Source organism: Mirounga angustirostris, unplaced genomic scaffold, assembly GCF_029215605.1.
Source record: "Mirounga angustirostris isolate CCGP_5_RB_7025 unplaced genomic scaffold, mMirAng1.0.hap1 SCAF_6, whole genome shotgun sequence".
Lineage (NCBI taxonomy): Eukaryota > Metazoa > Chordata > Mammalia > Carnivora > Phocidae > Mirounga > Mirounga angustirostris.
Window position 1 is genome coordinate 14,072,698 of NW_026991714.1, and position 20,759 is coordinate 14,093,456.

The 20,759-nt window shown below is 33.3% G+C and overlaps 1 protein-coding gene across 5 annotated transcripts in view; it reads right to left on the reverse strand.

Annotated features, from left to right (window-relative positions):
• Positions 1-20,759, reverse strand: part of SPATA17 (spermatogenesis associated 17) — a 202,460-nt gene that overhangs the window by 73,139 nt on the left and 108,562 nt on the right. For 3 of the 5 annotated variants that reach the window (XM_064593869.1, XM_064593868.1, XM_045876890.3), the window contains one exon: positions 9,230-9,365. The exons of the other annotated variants lie outside the window; for them this stretch is intronic. In XM_064593869.1, the coding sequence (XP_064449939.1) occupies positions 9,230-9,365 (136 nt within the window). The remainder of the gene's footprint in view (positions 1-9,229; positions 9,366-20,759) is intronic. 5 annotated transcript variants of the gene reach the window in all.

A 20,759-nucleotide genomic window follows, 5' to 3' on the forward strand; every position in this document is an offset into this window, starting at 1 on the left:
CTGAAGAAATGTACCTTAAATCGGGGATCAAAGAATATCCATACATAAAGTTGCAAGGAACAAAAGTTCACAAGCAAAAAAATAAAATAAAATTAATGATGATAAAATAATAGAGTTGATGAGATGCAGAGAAATGGAAATTCACATAAATTGCCAGTTGGACATGTAAATTAGTTCACCTTTCTGTTTAGACATTTGGGAAGATGAATCAAAAGTCTTAAAAACATGCATACTCTTTAACCCAAGATTTCTCAACAGTGGCACTACTGACATTTTAGGCAAATAATTCTTTGTTGTGGGGAGCTGGCTTGTGCATTATAGGAAATTCAGCAATCCAAAGCCTCAAGGTGGGTGCTAAATGCCTGTAGCACCAACCCCCACCTACTTCTACCCAGTTGTGATAGCCAAAATGTGTTTATACATTGCCCAAACTGCAAAATCACCTCTGGCAGAGAACAAGTGCTTTAAACATATTTGTAGGCAAAGGTTGAGCTGCAGGAGCACTGGCCCTTAGCATTGTTTCTAAATATGAAAATTCAAAAACACGAATTTAAAAGATAAATTAATATAAATCATAGGAAATTGGTTAAATAATAATATCCACACAGCACAGTAAAATTTATTCAGGCTAGACTTCTTCCATCTTTAAAAAAAAAGGATACTTCACTATATTTCTCCCTATAGCCCTTGCCCTACCAATCACTCTTCTCCCTTTCCAGCCAAATTTATTCAAATTACTATCTAACTTGATGGATCTCTCCCTTCCCCCCATCCTCCCCACCCCCCACTGTTTTTTACTCCCTCTTCAAATTATTCCATTCTGGCTTAGTTCCCCATATTGTCACTGAGTCAGCTCTTGCTAAGTAACCAATGACTTTGATTTTGCTAAATCTAGGGGGCTTTTCCAGTCCTCACCTTCTTTAACTTCACAGTATCATTTGCCATGGCTCATCACTCCTTTCTTACTGCATTATCTTTCCTTGACTTCTTTGATAAGCATATTCTTTTGGTTTTCTTCACATTTATCTACCTCCTTTACAGCTCGTCCAACTCCAAAATGGTTATTAAATGTTGGCATTCCTCAAAACTTCTAGTTCCCCTCTCATTATCCTATGTTTTATTTTAGGCTATTTCATTCACTGTCAGGATTTCAATTATTATCTATGAACTGAATATACAAAATTTAATTTATGAATGAGATACACGCAATTTTGTGACTCTGGTCCAAGTTGTTTCAAGCAACAAACATGGGTATTTAACTATTTATTTAACATCTCTTCTTGGACGAATCAAAGTCATCTCAATCTCAAACGTGTATAAGATTGAGCTCAAGATTTCTTCCCTGCAATTACCCCCAAAATTCTGATTCTTTTCTTTTCCCAATCTCAGTGAATAGTATCACTATAAATTCAGTTTGTCCCTTGCAGAAACTTAGGAGTAATTAGCAAACTTCCTGTTTTCTTACTTTAGCACATCTAATTAATTTTCAATTTTAACACTATTTGTATTCTTAACAATTCTAAAATTAATTCACATCTCTACAAATTTACTGCCACTCTTCTAGAACTATACATTTCTTTAGGGCAGTTTGACAATATATAACAAAAGCTATAATAATACGCTAGCCTATTATCAAAAAGACAAGGGATAAGTGTTGGTGAGGACATAGAGAAAAGGGAATCCTTACGTATTGTTTGTGGGAATGCAAATTGTGACAGCCATTATGGAAAACAGTATGAAGTTCCTCAAAAAATTAAAAATAGAACTACTGTATGGCCCAGCAATCCCACTTATGGACACATAGTTAAAGGAAAGGAAATTACTATCTCAAAGATATATACACCCTCGTGTTCACTGCAGTTAACTCACAATATTCAAGACATGGAACTAACCTATGTGTCCACTGATGGATGAATGGATAAAGAGAATGTGATAATGTAACACACTCACTCCCGCCACGCACAGGAATATTATTCAGCAATAAAAAAGGAAATTCTGCCATTTGAGACAACAGGGATGAAATAAGTCAGAGAAAGACAAATATTATATGATTTCATTTATATATGAAATCTAAAATAGTCAAACTCATAGAAACAGTAGATTAGTACCCAGGGATTGGGGTGGGGGATGAAGAGATATTGGTCAAAGGGAGAAAATTTCAGTTATAAGATGAAAAAGTTCTGAAAAACCAACATTGCTAAGAGTGTATATTTTAAATGTTCTCACCACACACATACACATAGAAAGGTAATTCTATGAACTGACAGATGTATTAACTAATCCTGTTGTGGTAATCATTTAATAAGGTATATGTGTATCAAATCATTATATTGTACACCTTAACCTAAAACAATATTATACATCAATTAATATCTCTATAAAGCTGGAAAAATCCAAAAATTAGAAAAAAAAATTAATGTGCTAGCCCTCTATATCAGTCATGGTTCTCTAGGGAAAGAGAACTAATGATGAAAGATGACAGATAAACAGACAGACAAACCGACAAGAGTTTTTTAAGGAATTGGACTATGCAGTTATGGAGACAGGCAAGTCCAAATCTGCAGGGTAACCTGGCAGGCTAAAAATGCAGGCAGGAATTAATATTATAGGCTTGTGGCAGGATTTCTTTTCCAAGAAACCTCAATTTTTGCTCTTAAGCCTTTCAACTGATTGGATCAGACCCACCTACACTAGTGAGGGTCATCTGCTTTGCTTACAGTCAACTTATGGTAGATATTAACCACATCTGCAAAATACCTTCATAGCATCACTTAGATTACTGTTTGATTAAATAATGGTACTAATGCCTAGTCAAACTGACACATAAAAGAAACCATCACAGCCCTGACTCAGAAATTTCACTTTCCAGATTGCCTGGGTCACTCGGTTAAATGGCCGACTCCTGATTTCGGCTCAGGGCATGATCTCAAGGTCCTGGGATCGAGCCCCATGTGGGGCTCCATGCTCAGTGGGGAGTCTGCTTGAGATTCTCTCTCCCTCTGCTCCTCTCTCTTGTGCTTGTGCACGTGCGTGCTCTCTCTCTCCAAAATAAATAAATAAATCTTAAAAAAAAATTTCACTTTTGGGAATTCATTAGGGCACAGATGTATGTGTAAGAATGTTCATTGCAGTGGAAACGCTCAAAGATTATTATTTAGTGTGGTTTGATAGGGGCCCACCTAGAAGGACAAATAAATATCCCCTTGACTTCTTCATGCCAAACCTGCAGGCATAGCCAAATGACACTTGAGTAAGTACTGTTAATGCTAACTCTCATGTTCATATAATCCTTCAAACACTTCCATGATTTCTAAGATCAAAGTCAGCCTCTTTCTAAGACATCAAGAATATTTACTAGCTATATTTCTATTCATTTTGGGGCTCTTGATTCTGGGAAACCTCCTCTTTTGCCAAGTCAGATAAAGACATCACCAGGGGGGTCACAGAAATAAATTAAAGTTATGATCCTATACCTAGGAATGACGGCAAAAGGTCTAGAAGCCTAAAGTTTTCGCTGATATGTTAACTCAGTTTCCAACAACAACTACAACAAAATAAATTGAGGCATTTAACGTTTTGTTCTTTTTTTCTTAAATTAAGGTTAAGAGCTTAATTGCAGAGAAGTGCAGATAACATATTCCAAGATTTTTGTCAGATGAAGAATTTAATTCTTGTTATCTTAGATTAGTAATTATGCAGAGAAGACTGGCATATGTTGAATTTTTAGAGGCAAACTTAAAGAGGAACTCTCAATAAAGTTCAAGAATCATATTGGGATCAAAAACTTCCAAAAGGAGAATTTTATAGACAAGCTGTTAAACCTCTGGCTGTCAAAGACTTTGTCCTACATCTACAGCTGTCCATCTAGGGTGAGCACCTTACCAGGGGTGATGGAAATCTTACAGATCTCAGAAGGAAATGTTTGCCATAGTCTCTTTAGCGCCCTACAGTTACTAATAATCTGGTGGAGAGATCTCTCAATCTCAGACTTCACTGCAGTTACAAAATAAGTTTTTCTTTTTAATGGCTTACCAGGCTTTATGAAAATGTGTTCCATTATGTTTGTTCATCACTCAAATGTAATATTTTAGACTCAAATGCAAATTAAGCCCTTAGGTTAATAATCATAAACTAATTGTCAGATCTAATCTACTGAAAATCTTGGATACATCACTGCACATATTATTTTCATCCACAAGTTAAAATTCAAATCAGAAATCCTTTGTAAAAGTATAACTGAAAATTACTACACAATATAATAAATCTATCAGAAACAAGGGGGTGGTTAAAAAGCAAAGGTAGGGCAAATATATGTATCTTAACATTATTCTATAGGTTTAATATTATTTTGATAAATAATATTTGGCTCCATCCAGTTTTCTAAAGTACGTAATAGATATATATAAATACACACATATGCAAATGCATCTATAGATCTATAAGAAAAATTATTTAAACTTATTATTTTCCCTGAAGCATAGTGACCTCAAGAAGACTGATACAAGGGTAATCATAGAAAAAAAATTGAAGAATTTCAGTCCCTGGTGTACTGTGAGAGAGAAAGAGAAAAAAAACCCAAAACACTTAAACTGAATACTTGATTATTGAAGGCCATCCTCATAAGCAAAATATTTTCCCTCAATTACACCTAATTATTTAATTGTTTACATTTACTAATGAAACGAAACAACACAAAACAAACAACTGTAAGGGGCTGTTTTTCAGCAAGTGCATAATCATCAATCAACATGTACAGAAAGATTCTTAAAATCATATGAAGCTGGTCTGTTTAAATAGAAAGGCATATTTTATCCCAATCAATGCATAAAAGTAAAATTATCCATAACTGAGGCATGTTTCTCTGCTGTACAGTTCAGCTGTAATGATCCCCACACACTGCACTTGCACATCAATTATGATAATCATAATCACGGTCGTTAAGCTGAATGTTCATTATTATCAGGATGCTGGTGACAGCAGATTCAATCACCGGGTGCCATGGGCAAGCAGTCCCAGTCCCACCCAAGCTTCTGCAGACAGCGATGTGCCACATTAAATCTATGATGTGCTCCACATCCCACTCCATTCCAAAAGCCGTAGACGGTAAAGGTCAACTTTATGTTCTGTGCAATATGCTTAGGTTCTCTAAATTAATTCTTTGGAGTACTAGATATTTTTATGCTTTGTGGCTTATGAAATCCTGTTTAGGACCAAAATGCACGTGAAAATAACAAAAAAGGGCTGCCCTAATGTTGTAATTCACCTACAATAAGCAGATGAAGAAAGGCTCTAGCAACATGAACCATCTTAAAAGCCTCTTCCTGAATTCTGCAAACGTGGGAAAACACGAAATAGTTCCAGTAAAATCAGTTGTCTAAAATGCACATGAGAACTCATTCCAATTCAGATAAAGGCCTTAGACTATTATTTCTGCTTCAGTAAATATGAACATATGTGAATGTTTTGACAACCAAAAGGATGTTTTTACTATACTGAATTTTTGTATTGTCCAACTCATTTAAATTTACCCAAATAGATTAAATTAATAGTGAATGACTGGTATATGCTCCTTATCGAATTTCACTTCTATTTTAAATATTGATATCAGCACAGTAAAGAGTTTATAAACACAAATTATTTACCTGAACTTAAAAAGTTTTATCATTTAAGACACAGGCCTACAATCTAACAACTTGGGGCATTTTATGAACAGATTAAAGAAATGTGAGTAAGGAAGGGAAGGAAAAATAAAATAAGATGAAAACAGAGAGGGAGACAAACCATAAGAGACTCTTAACTCTAGGAAACAAACTGAGGGTTGCTGCACGGGAATTGGGTAGGGGGGTGGGTAACTGGGTGATGGACATTAAGGAGGGCACTTGATGCAATGAACACTGGGGGTTATATGCAACTGATGAATTACTGACCTCTACCTCTGAAACTAATAGTATAGCATATGTGAACTAAATTGAATTTCAATAAAAAATTTTAAAAAAGATATAACTTAAGTTGATTAAAAGTTATCATCACTAATTACATAAAAAAAGAAATGTGATATGTTTTATTACATTTTTTATTACAGATTTCCATGCTTTTAAGAAAAATTGTATGTTATTTTTCATTACTGATTTTCATACTACGAAGAAAAAACTGTACTATTGGCTCTCCCTTTGTTGACTTTCTGATGTCTTTGTACAGTGTTTATCGAGTCAATAGCATTAAAAATAAAACAAAAATATTTAAATAATATTTGATATTTAACTGATTTGATGTGAATGTGATCAGAGAAAGAGTATCTAACATTTGATTTTCTCTCAACTGATACCCTTTATCACTGTGTAACAAATGATTTGAAAATTATAACCTCCAGGCTTATAGATGATAGAAGAAAAGGAAATTCTCCATGTAGATAATCTTAAAACATGATGGAAAAGGTGGAGAATAGGAACCAACTATATTTAATGGAGCTGTTTCTTGGCTGAAATCAATTTATTGCTTTCAACTAAATGTTATATATAATTTAAATGTTTGTAAACAGTCCATCTTCCCACAGAAGAAGCATAAAACCAGGTCAGCCTTTCTTCTTCAATATTTTGATCTTAATAACTCTAGCCTCCCTAAAACTATCCTTACTCCACTAATAACGAATAAATTGTGGCCTTCAACTTCAGTAATCAAGAAACTAAGTTTTTATTGGACCCAATTCTCACCCAAATGACTTAACATCAAATCAAAATACAAATTATGTCTAATCGTTGTAAGATTTAACATATAAACAATAAAATGGCTACCTCTCTATCGTGCGGATTACATTAGCCACACAGAAGGATAATTCGTTTATTTAATACGTTTATTTGAAGAGATCAGGAAGTAGGAAGAAATAAGAAAGAAGGGAGGGAAGGTGGGAAAAAAGGAACTTCAATTTGCATTTAGTATTTTTCTACATGTTTTTATGTAGGGTTAAGTGGATTCATGATTTATTAAGACTTAAAGAATCCAGGGACACCTGGGTGGCTCAGTCAGTTAAGCATCTGCCTTCGGCTCAGCTCATAATCCCAGAGTCCTGGGATGGAGTCTCACATCGGGCTTGCTTCTCTCTCTGCCTGCCGCTCCCCCCTGCTTGTGCTCTCTCTCTCTGTTAAATAAATAAATAAAATCTTAAAAAAAAAAAAAAAAGACTTAAAAAAATCCCTATACTTTTCTCTCTTAATTTTTGGGGTCTACAAGAACAACTATTTGTCATTAACTTGTTAGGTATGTATACTTTCTAAAAGTATGGAGGGGCACACGATTCTTCAAAAGAACAAAATAAACTTTATTTCTCTTTAGTGAGTATCCAAAAGTCTCTATATTTCCATGAAGTTGCTTACTTCTGTAAGATAGATGCATATTCTAAAATATGCTAGAATGTATGAGGTGAATCTGTCATATAAAACCAAAAAGTAGGGCGCCTGGGTGGCTCAGTTGGTTAAGTGACTGCCTTCAGCTCAGGTCATGACCCTGGAGTTCCGGGATCGAGTCCCGCATCAGGCTCCCTGCTCAGCAGGGATCTGCTTCTCCCTCTGACCCTCCCCCCTCTCATGCTCTATCCCATTCTCTCTCTCAAATAAATAAATAAAATCTTTTAAAATAAATAAATAAAAAAATAAAAATAAAATAAAACCAAAAAGTACTGTGTTATTCTAGGAAAGAAACATTTGCACAAGGATCTTATTTACTCGGAAATAGCTTAGTGTCCTGAGGTAAATTATTTATATTTAAAGAAACGAACACTTCCTTGAATTAAATAAAATGGTAAGGGGGCATAAAAGCAAAAAATGTTTATGTCAAATAGCAAATGAGATGTAGATCACATTATGCACATTCAAAATATGAAATTAAATAGTTTAAAAATTATATTTAGCTTATATTCTGAATGGTTGCATATCAGGTAAAAACAAATGCCAAGAATAACATCGTCACCAGTATTTAGGTTTGTCAATCAGTGAGCCAAATTGAACTACCCACTGTACCTATTCCTTATGATGTGGAATTATTATTTAGTATTTTAGATCATTTTTTTAAGAAAGAGGACTTAGCAGGTGGAAAAGAAAAAGGTACTTTCTAAAGTATCTGTATTACTCCCCAGTGACTAACCTTTGGTAATCCCCTATTTACAATGTCCTAAAAAAAGACTTTTTCTTAGAGTTTAGTAAAATAAAGATATCATTTTTCTTAAGGGTCTAACATGTGTCTTCCTCTTGAGTAATGAGGATATGTCTGCAACTTTTGTTTTCCTCATCTTTGCCATCCACAAGCTGAAATTCCTACCACTTAACCATTGCTGTAATGGTTTCCTTTATTTTGTGAGTACAGACACTGTTCTCATCTAAGATCACTTCCCCTTATTTTTATTTCTAAAATATAACCTTTACTGTATTTACCTTTTAGTAACGTGTCTTAAATCCTTTTGGAAGGAGGCTGTGTGTAAATGAGTAAATCCTCACTGACAGACTATTAATAGAACCAATACATCTGGTATACCCTATGGAACTCAGTGGCTTTAACCCCTTTCCAGAATGTCACTTACAACATCATTTTATCTGCATAATTATTTCTATAAATAAGTTATAGTTTCTGTTAGATAACAGGCTTAACATGTAGTAAGAACTTTCCTTTTACATCACATTGGTGTAAGACACTTTGGTGTTTTCCCTATTCAGAAAATTTTCTCTAAATGCTAATAAATGTAACTCTGGAATCAATAAATATTTGCTTTCTTCTTTTCTATATCATTCATATATATATATATACACATCACATATATCTCTATCTATTCCTATCTATATATCTACCTACCTACTTACTTATTTACTGTCTATCTATCCACAAACACAGAGATTGAGAGAAAGCAATCAAGTGCTGATCTCCATGTCTTGAGAGCTTGACTATTCTGTGACCACAGATTCAAGTTTTGGCCCTGGTTGGCTTTGGCAAAGCCATGATGCATGCCATAGGTCATTGGGTAGCTGAGTCATTACACATAAAAACATATAACACTAAAAAACAAAAACATAAATCTCTTACTGCCTAGAGAAGTCAGCAGGGCCATCTTTACATGAAATAGCTATAAATAATTTTATAACCACGAAGGTGTTAACTGTAATGAGAATATTTATATTTGTTGTAATCAGTGTATATGTTTAGCCTTTCCAAAGGAACATTATTTTTTAATATTGCATTAACCTACCTTGTCACAGATCCACTTCTTAGGATTTTCATCTCTAAAATGTTGACTTCCATAAGAATTGGGACCATACTTGCTTGATGAATGCATTAATGGGATGTACTTTCTATTTTTATGGTAGGAAGAAAATGGCAAAAACCTGAAAGAACATTTAAGTGATGTTAATTTTATTTCTGTAGACATTTGATTAAAGGCATTAGAATTTAGAGAAGTAGTAAAGCGTAGTGAAAATAAAACATGGCTTGGAATCAGAATACCTGGATTCAACTCTAACCTCTGCCACTATCTCTGTTACTAACTTTTATGAATTTCATTTCTTATTCAGCAAAAGGAAATGCTAAGACTTTTTTTAACAGAATTTTTATAAGTCTCAAATAGTTTGGAAATATATAAAATTTTAAAGAATAAATTTATCAATTAATGATGCCAAATAATTCAAAATTTACTGTGTAAATAAAAATGTTAATTTAAAAATGGCATCCAAAAATGAAAAGGAGGCCCAGTATAGGAAATTCTCATTGAAATGAGTTTTCTTCAAAGTTGTTTTCTTTTTTTATTGCGGTATAATGGACATACAAGATTATATTAGTTTCAGGTATACAACATAATTTGATATTTGTATATATTGTGAAATGATCATCACAAGTCTAGTTAACATCCATCACTATACATAGTTATCTTTTTTCTTGTGATGAGAAGTTTTAAAGATTTACTCTCTTAGCAACTTTAAAATATGCAATACAGTATTATAAATTATAGTCTCCATTATACATTACATCTCCATCTGTACATTATGTCCGAATTATTTACTGATTTTATAACTTGAATTTTGTACCTTTTGACTCCCTTCCCCATTTCACCTACCCACCACCCCACGTCTCTGGCAACCACCAATCTGTTCTCTGTATCTATCAGCATTTTTTCTTGATTCCACATATAAGTCAGATCTTATGGTATTTGTCTTTCTCTGTCTAACTTATTTCACTTGGCATAATGCCTTCGAGATCCATCCATGTTGTTGCAAATGGCAAGATTTTTGTTTATGGCTGAATTATATTCCATTGTATACAACACTTTTTCTTAATCATCCACTGATGGACATGTAGTTTACTTCAACCCATATCTCGGCTGTTGTAAATAATGTTGCAATGAACATGGGGGTGCATATGTCTTTCTGAGTTAGTGCTTTTGCTTTCTTCAAATAAATATCTATAGGAGGAACTGCTAGATCATATGGTAGTTCTAGTTTTAATTATCTGAGGAACCTCCATACTATTTTCCATAGTGGTGGCACCAATTTACATTCCTACCAACAGTGCACAAGGGTCTCCTTTAGTCCATATCCTTGTCAACACTTGTTATTTCTTTCTGATACTAGCCGTTCAGACTGGTGTAGTAGGGTGATACCTCACTGTGGTTTGATTTGCATTTTCCTGATAATGAGTGATGTTGAGCATCTACTCATACACCTGTTGGCCATCTGTATGTCTTTTTTGTAAAAATGTCTAAGTCCTCTATCCATTTTAAAATTAAACTGTTTTTCTTTTTGCTATTGAATTGTATGGGTTCTTTATATACTTAAATATTAACCCCTTAACAAATATATGATTTGCAAATATTGTCTCCCATCCAGTAGACTTTTCACTTTGTTGATGGTTTCCCTTGCTGTGCAGCTTTTTATTTTGATGTGGTCCCACTTGTTTATTTTTGCTTTTGTTGCCTTTGCTTTTGGTGTCAAATCCAAAAAACTCATCACTAAGACTGACATCAAGGAGCTTACTGCCTATGATTTTCTTCTAAGAATTTTATGGTTTCAGGTCTTACATTAAAGTCTTTAATCCATTTTGAGTTAATTTTTGTGTATACAATAAGATAGTGGTTCAGCTTCATTCTTTAACTCACCGAAATAATGAAAGCATTTTTGGTAGGGGTTATGAATAATGGGGTTTTTGAGTCAAACAGACTAGTAGTCACATCTTAGCTTTGCCCTTGCTACCTCTCTTCCCTTACAGAAGTTACTTGACCTCTATGAGATTTCACTTCCACATGGGGTTGTTGTAAGGAATGAATAATTTAGTATATGTAAAGCTTAACATGGAGGCTGAAAGAGCAAATGCCCAATAAATAATGGGGGTGCTAAAAGTAGAAGTAAATGTAGAAGTAGCTTGTTGCCATAGCCATCATTATCATTAGCATTAGCATTATTATCTTAATGTGTTATCATGATCAACATAAAAGATAAAAATTTTAAGACCCATATAATCGTTCACGGACCAGCTAAGATTGTGATAATACTTTCAGTGTAATGTGGTGAGATGCTTAAATTCCTCACCAGAACCCTCTGAAATAAGAGTAAAGAAATTAAAAAAAAAAAAAAGTTATAAACCTATAAGAAGAAAGTGGAAAAGAGAGGAGAAACAGCAGGTGAAAATACTAACAAATTTTTGCCAGGTGAAAAGCAGATAAGAGATTCAAAAAACTGAAATCTCAGTTCCAGAAGAGGGAGAGGCCAAAGGGGAAGGGCCATTTTGCAGAACTCCAGTGAAGCTCAGTAACAAAAGCTACAGTTATTGCAGAAAGTGAGAGTGAGGGATAGAACTGGAAACAGATTAAAAGTCTGTGCAAGAAGTAAAGAAATATTCACATTCCTCTCCTAGGCCATGCATCCATGAGAAGAGCCTCTTCTCAGAAACTTTACACCAGAGAGCTCTGGTCTCAGGAGAAGCAGGCACAGGCCAATGGGAGGCACCAAATGGGATATATGATTTTATTTTATTTTTTTTATTATGTTCAGTTAGCCACTGTATAGTACATCATTAGTTTTTGATGTAGTGTTCAATGATTCATTAGTTAGGTATCTACTCATTGAACTCTTCCCTCGCTCATATCTATGTGAACTGGCAACTGGACTTAAATATTTCATTCACATGAATGCATCTTCTCAAAAAGATACTGGGAGTGCCCAGAGAAACAACTTCACTATTGACATTTGAAGAATTCTTAATTAAAAGTTGATCAAAAAGCCACTCTCACGTACAAATATATTTCTAGTCTGATTTTTAGAGTCCCCTTTAATATGAATCTAAGAATGGATCGATCACCAATTGGGGAAACTACCAACATGAAAGAAAGACACAGATCCAAACGCAAAAGATAATCTGGAGGAAAGAGATTTAATGAAGGAAATAGGAGTAAACCTCAAAAATTTTAATTAATATAATCAAAGAGGATATGGTGCTAATGAAGTTGGAGTTAGATGCTGTTTTAAATAAAAGAAACTAGAATAAGAGATCTGGGCAATAAAAAATATATATCTAGTGAAATAAAATACTCTGCTGAGAAGAATATTCTGAAATTCAGGCTTTGAAAAAATAAAGTTGAGGTTCAACAGATTTATTGACCCCATAACCGTATGTCAATATTTTCACATATATTATCTCATTTAATTAAGACAAGGAAGGTTTTTTTTTTTAATTATCTCAGTTGAACTGAAAATTTGATTCTTTGTCATGATATTCATAAATTTGTTTAAAAAATAATAAAGGAAAGCAGCATTATTTCATTAGTTTTAATGCTTCTCTACAATTACTTTTTAGTTTTTTTCCTTTCTAATGTTTATTAATAAACTTCTTTTTAATATTTTTCCTAAGAAAACATCTCTAATACTATTTAAAATATAAAAACAAACATAACACAGAGCTTTGAATTACACAAAATTACACAAGCATGTATTACACACGCTCCTGGGAAAAGAGCTCTCATATAAGACAGATTATGGTCCTTCCAGTGCTAATTTGCACATGGGATGGACATCACACACACACAAATTAATGTGGCCCCAATGTCCCTGAGTATACAAAGGGGGTGCGGTGAACCGGCTGCTGAACTTACAGTTTTTATCACTTCTGAATTGCATTTTAATAGTACATTTTTCTTTTGTGTCTGAACAAAATTTGCTTTCTCAAGGGAACGGATGGCTGAGGAGACAAGGCTGAAAAACTAAGTATTTTCCTGTCCATGAGTTAATTTTACTTTCATTCAGCCATAATGTTTCACTGAAGTAACATGTATATGTACGTATGTGCATATATAAGTATATATATTAAAAAATATTTAGATGTTTTATAAATAATTTTCAAATATTTATCTTCAGATTAGGAAGAACTCATTTAATTCTCAAATAGGATTTGCTCTATAAAAGTATAAATAGCTATGAAAGCCCTATAAAACCAATTTAGTTTATAAGCAAACTTTTAGATAAATACCATTTACTTTTTTAAATGTTATCTTTTAAGTTTTTTTTTTTAATATTTTATTTATTTATTTTTTGACAGAGAGAGACACAGTGAGAGAGGGAACACAAGCAGGGGAAGTGGGAGGGGGAGTGGGAGAGGGAGAAGCAGGCTTCCCACAGAGCAGAGAGGCTGATTTGGGGCTCAATCCCAGGACCATGGGATCATGACCTGAGCTGAAGGCAGACGCTTAACAACTGAGCCACCCAGGCGCCCCTCTTTTAACAGTTTTAAATATATTTTCAGATTTACCTCATACTTGCAGTAATTTCTTTTCAGTTAGCTGGATACCATATTAAAGAAGATATGGGTTAGCTTATTATTTTATAATCTCATCAAAGATTCATATCTGGAAGAAATTCTAAAATATAATGTGGAGATACAGTGGCTTCATGAACACATCATTACACGAATGTGTGGGCAGCTAGGGAAGAATTTGTAGAGGCCTCAGGAAGCAAAAATTGAAAATAGTCAATTAGCTTCAGGGAAAATGGGTTCACTGCAAATACAAAGTCTTTATACTTTGAGTATTAATATACTTAATACTATTTTCCAAATAAGAAGACTAATGAATTTTACTTACATTTTTTTCCTCTTATAACTCCCTTTTATCCCCCCTTTTTATAGTCTAATTATTGCCACTCATAATTCTAGGTTTTCCTCCAGTCTGTTTATTTCACTGCCAAATAACTGAAATCTGCAAATTATGAAACCCTCTTGCCTACTGATCCAAGCCTATCTTCTTCAGCCCAGCTATCAGGCTTCTTAGAATGCACTTGGATCTGTTCAGTCTCCTACCACTCCCTGTCTGCCATTCCACTGATGCCATTCTCCTGTCTTTCTTTCTGTCTTTCCATCCTACCTCTGCCTTTGTCCATGCTCCTCTCTTCCTGATATGCTGATCCATCTTTCAAAATCCAGCTTAACACCCAGTTTTCCTAGGCAGCTTAATTATCCCACTCCAGTCCACACTGATCTCTACTGTCTTAATAATATTCATTCATTAAACAAACATTGAATTAAGTGCTTTTATATATTAAGCATTTTGAAAAACACTGAGAATGATGGAAGATCCCTAAAAGCAATTCACCTTAAAGTAGGGAGTGGAGATGAGACAACACAGTAGAATGTGTTAAGTTTTCTGACAGATGTACACACAAGAGGCTACTAAGGCACAGAGGAAGGTTTATGTTTGTATATGCATATGTGTTCATAATATGCATATGTTTGGGGGGGTTATTGGCAAGGAGTTGGGAGATGGGACATAGAAAAGTTATCTTTTCAGACTGTGTATGCAGAACTCAAAGACAAGTAGTCAAGTTAAGAAGCTGGTAGAGGCTATTTTAGACAAAAAATATATACAAAGATACGGAGGTGAGTTAGAGCATAAAAAGGAATGCTGAAAGAACTGAAAGGGGTTCAACACAGCTAGAAACTGGATTCTTTATATAGGAAACAAAGTAGATCATGTAGATCTTATGGTGAAGACGACTGCATGGTAAATAAGGAGAATATATATATATATATATATATATATATATATATATATATATATAGTTTTATATTACAGATCTTTATACACTACAAAACACCTGTCTTTATGTTTACATTTATATAAATTTTGACTGCTCAGGAGGATAGTTATGCAAGCCATGATGGATTCTAGCTAGGTAAATCATCCCAAAATGGACATGGTGATAACAATTTAGAGATGCCAAGATACATGCCTATGGGAACACATCTCAAACACCAAACTTGCCCTAGATCAGCTCTCTCTCTATTAAATGGCTCCTAGTAAAATATATGCATTAACACAAGGCAAGATAAAGGGACACTTTATTCAGGATAAAGGCACACTTTATTACAAGTTAGGAATTCGGTTCCAGACCACAATAAATTTTCCAATGAGCTATGTAAAAGAATGCAAATAAGTTTTTTTGCTTAGGCCAAAGGCAAGAGAAATAGTAAACCAGAGCAAGACAATATCTAACTTGAGCTGTAACAAATGGGTCAGACCTCATTAGATATATATGGAAATTGAAGAAGAGCATGCAAGTCAGGGACTGGTATGAGTAGATACCTCTTACAGAGGTATAAGAGCTTGGAACACACATGTGGGGTCTTTTAAGTGTGTAGCTAATTTGCTTGGAAAATAGAAAGAATGCTTTTCATAGGGTGCATTCTGGTTCCTATCAGAACAGGCTAAGCTTCAACAGTTTTATCTTAGTTAACATCTGTAGGAAATATTGTCCCAGTGACTTTATTCTTTCCTTGCAAATACTATTGCCAAAAGGGGGCTCATCATTTGGGCTCTAAGCTGACCCTCTCCCTGAGAGGCAGACTTGACCATAGCATTACAAAGGCTAATAAATCCTGGGGACCAAGGTAAGGTGGCCGATTACCACACTGCTCTCTTTAAACTATGCTGTTAAATCAGATGCTTTGTGATCCTTTGATACCAAGACATGTCTGACATTTTCCACCTGCTATTGAAAAAAGATATTTTTCTTATATATGAATTATAAAATAAATACAGGACTCTTACATAATAAGTGACTATCAGATCTAATTTTTCATGTGGAAAAGGGAAACAAAAATACTTCTCCATCATCCCAGATTGGTTATAAAATAATTTAGTCTTCAAGTTTTTAAAACCTCCTACACTTTATACACAAGAAAAGTAAAATGATGAGATGATGGCATAGCAAATAAGGTCTTATGAATTTTAGTGTCTTAATATTTGAGTAATTGAACTTCATATGTGCAAGTCGTAGTTTACTTATAACTTTATTAAGAGTTATTCTAGTATCTTGATCATGCACTACTGAGGTAATAAATGACCAAAGAATCTCTCAGCAAATCAATTACAGTTTTATCTTATGTACAACACAGAGTGGGAATCATGCCATTATTTTTTCTTATAGCAATAATGGTTGCTCTAATGTTTTATTTTATTTTTAATTTTGGGGGGGTTGGTAGCAGAAGCATAGATATGCTCAAAAGATCATAAGCTGCATTAATAAAGATCTTAGTGTATGAGCAGCCCCTCCCAATCATTAACAACACTGGAAGGACAGACACTCCCTAATGGGGATACAGGAGTGAGTGCTAGAATTCATCCCAGGATCTTTGCTTAAAAGGCATGTATTTAAAATACTTGCCAAAAAAAAAAAAAAAAGGGAGCAAGGGTTCAGAGCTTTGTAATGTTCAAAACAGAACAGTTATTTAGTTGTAGGTAAATAAAGTAAAATAGGAGGGAAAAAAATCCACTATGGGCTAATTAAGGGAAGGCGTTTTCCTTTAATTCCAGAGGGAATTCTCTCTAGTCTACAAAACTTAATTTGACAAGCAAAGACATCTATGTGTAAAAGTTTGGAAAGAGTGATGAAAGAACTGAAAGATTAAACATGAATCAAGCAAGTTGATTTAATCTAATAAACCAATCAACAAATAATTTTCATGTTATCTTAAAAATACACCTGCTCAAAAATGAATCTGTTAGACTTTAATATTACAATTGTTATTATAAAATAGAAAATAGTAAATTTAATGTTTTGAGGGCTGAGTTATAACCAGTTCATTTCTGGTCTCATCAGGTGACTCAGTTCTCATTAACCAATCAGAGCTTTTTTTAAAAAAAAGATAAAGCACTTTGATAAAACACATAATTGGAAATATGCAAATTATTTTGTCAATTACATTTTGAGACATGTTTTAGATTTGTAGTGTGTATAATTAATAATGAATATTGAATTAATATAATGAATGCGTATCATTTTGCAATATATGTAAGTGAAATCACTATGCTGTACATTTTAAGCTTATACAGAACTATACGTCAATTATGCCTCAATATTGAATAATTTTAGCTCTACTAAAACACTAATCAGGTTAAGTGACTCAGGTCTGATTCATAAAAAAGTGCCATTAAAAAGCTGAATATTTTTCCTTTAAATACAGAATAATCTAAATTTTAGAATAACTTTAGCAAATAAGACTTTTTTACTACATTCAATATGAGAAATAAAGTATTTTCATTGTAAGTATGAAGAATCCAAATTTCCAGACAAACCTAACATATAACTCATTAATATCGATAGAGAGCTCTCAAAACATAGTCCACTGCTCTATTAAGATGTTTTAGTCTACTAGAATTTTGGTTGAAGAGACGTTAATGAAATAAGCAACAGACTGGGACAGGAAATAGATGGGCTTCATTTGTGGAAGAAGACAGCTTTCACTGAGATTTTAATGTAACCATAGCTCTAAGTGTTTAATACATAAAGTATTTTATACTTAGAGTGGAATTCATAGCAGAAATTTAAAACTCATGAACTATTTAAGCAGCAATATCAATAACACAGGTCTTTCCCCCAGGGTAGAGACAGAAATGTAATATTTAAGGAACGCAAATGGCAAGACTATCTGTTCAACTAGACAGTAAGCTTATATTGCAAGCTTCTAAATTTAAATGGAAAGACATATTTTGCCCTTCTTCTTACATTTTTCTTAGCTTAAGAAGAATAGAACTCCCAGATATATTATTATTATTATTATTATTATTATTATTATTATTATTATTCTTAACAATCTCAAGGCATGCTGACTCAGTAATTTCATTACGGCTATGCAACAACTTTCTGACATATGGTTTGCAGAGTTAACCTTTCTCTAGTTAATTGTGAAAAACCTTTAAAAAATATCTCTGCTAAAAGATACTAAATTTAAATGTTCCAGCTAAGTAACAGTTACACAGGCTCTTCTTTTAGGCCATTTATATCAGATGTTTTAAACTAACAAAGATGCCAGTATAGCTAAAACGGATGAGCTCAGATATTTTTAGGACTTGTATAACTGATATAAAGAACATATAATTATGCATGTTAACTATACTAGAATTAAAATGAAAAACTTAATAAAAAAGAACATATAATTAAGAAGGAAAATAAGGCTGTGGGAAAACACTTGTACAAATTATTGTTAAGAAGGTCTAAGGAAAAAATAAGCTGAAACTAAAAAAAAAAAAAAATCGTTAAGGAAAATCAATTATTCTTTGTTAAGTAATATTCCAGAGTAGCATATTCCAAAGTATGGTCTGTGGATGAGGAGATTTCATGGCCAACTATATTACAACTATATTATTAGATCTACAAAGCCAGGAGATCTCTGTCTATCTTGTTTATTGCTCTGTCCCCAATGCCAAATATAGTGCCTGGCGCATGATGTAGTAATATTTGTTGAATGAATAAGTAAATAAGTTTGCAAAATACTATAGATTATATGTTCCTTCTTTGAAGTTCACACTAAATAAAAGTCTATTTAAGACTGAGACTATAAGACTACTTAAGACTGTAAATGCCACAAAAAAACAGTTTAACTGTTTTAAATATAACTTTTCCCAAATTTATTTGACAGAAAACCCATGAACATTTTCCAGACTAGCATTTTAAGAGATACAGTTTGGAAAATAATATTGAAAGTAAGAGAAAGAAAAACAGAAGCATAAGACCACCTATTACTGGGACTAATAGGGTAATGTTAATAAAGATCAAAGAGAAATCACAATGGAACTCATTTTCTTTTCCTTGATTTTTCTTTCAATGAGAATAATTTTGGTGGGTGATCAGATAGATTAGGACAAAACAAATCAGACTTAGTTTAAGCTCAAGCTCAGTATGTAAAAAAAAAAAAAAAAAAAAATTTGATACCTACCATTTGTCAAGCATTATACTCAGTATACTGCATAAGTCATGGGCTACGCTCTTGAGGAGTTTATCACCTAGAACGAGGGTCTCCAATATTTTAATCTAGAAGGGCTAGGTAGGTAACACCAGTGAGTTAGATGTAAAAACTAAGAATGTAAACTTCAATTATTGCCATTAAGAGTGTGGGCCCACTATTTCTAGATCACCTAGCATTTAATATAAGCTGGAAAATCTGGATTTTCAAAAGATTTAATTACCATTTTTATTTACTTTTCAATTAACTTAATTTTTAGAAAATTGTAGGATCCAAATATAACAGACCTGGACTGTATGCAACTCAGAAGCCACTAGTTTGTAACCTCTAATTTAAAATTTACATGGAGCATCTAGCACTTTCAATGACTTCAAGGTCTCTAGCCAAAATATATCTCAAGTTACTGAGTAGACCTATGGATGAAATGCAAATCACAATCAGTTATTCTTAAGAAACTGTGACTGTACCAAAGATGTTCCAAAATGTATTTAAAAGCAGAAGAATATAGATTCTACAATATATAGGTGGCTTAATTTGATGTTAATTATCAGCACAATTCTAAAGTGGAATATTCAAATAAAATTTTAGAAAAGTGGTGATATATATATATATTATATATATATATAGGCATGGACATATATATGATACTGGCACCATTTTATTTTATTAACTTTAATATGCCCATATTGTCATATTTAAAATATATTTTAAAATTTTAATTTTATATTAAAATTTAAATGTCTGAATATTTTAATGTGTATATGCATATATACACACATATATAAATATAGAAAGAGATGTATATGCATATAGACATAAATATCACCATGGGTAAGAGTAAAATTTTAGATATATGCCTGAAGTTTGGCAAAGAATTGGAAAGTTCTTTTATGATATCCTGAAGAATATGGGAGAAGAAAGAACTAGCTGATATTTAAAGAAGAAAGCAAAGCTATCAATGAATGACTTCCCAATGGCCAAATCTAATATATTCTTTTAGTTCTCACATGACTTAACCTCTGCATCATGCTGTTCATCCAGTCCTTGCAGTGAAATTTCTTTTCTCTACATCTGCACAATATCTCCTGGTTCTCTTCCTTGCTTTCTTGATTTCTTGACAGGCTTACCATTTTCTGCCAATACATTGAGTTAATGATGCTTATCTTAACCAGAACTGTGAATTAGAATCACTGTGGCATATATCTCAAACACATCTGCCTACTGAGTCAAAATATCTGTGACTTAGGAAGGCAATTGTATATAATATTAAGCCTCAAGGTGATGGAGATGAGCAACCTAATAAAGAACCATGGTCCTAACATTAAAGCAACTCCCAGAAATCTGTACTTAATCTTCTCGCTATATAGTTTCGCCCTAGGAGATTTTTCCACCACCAAGGTTTTAACTATTTCCTCTACAGTGATGATTTCTAAATCTTTATCTCTATATACAGTGTTTTTATTTGACTCAAGACTAATATTTTCAAATGTTCACTAGGAATA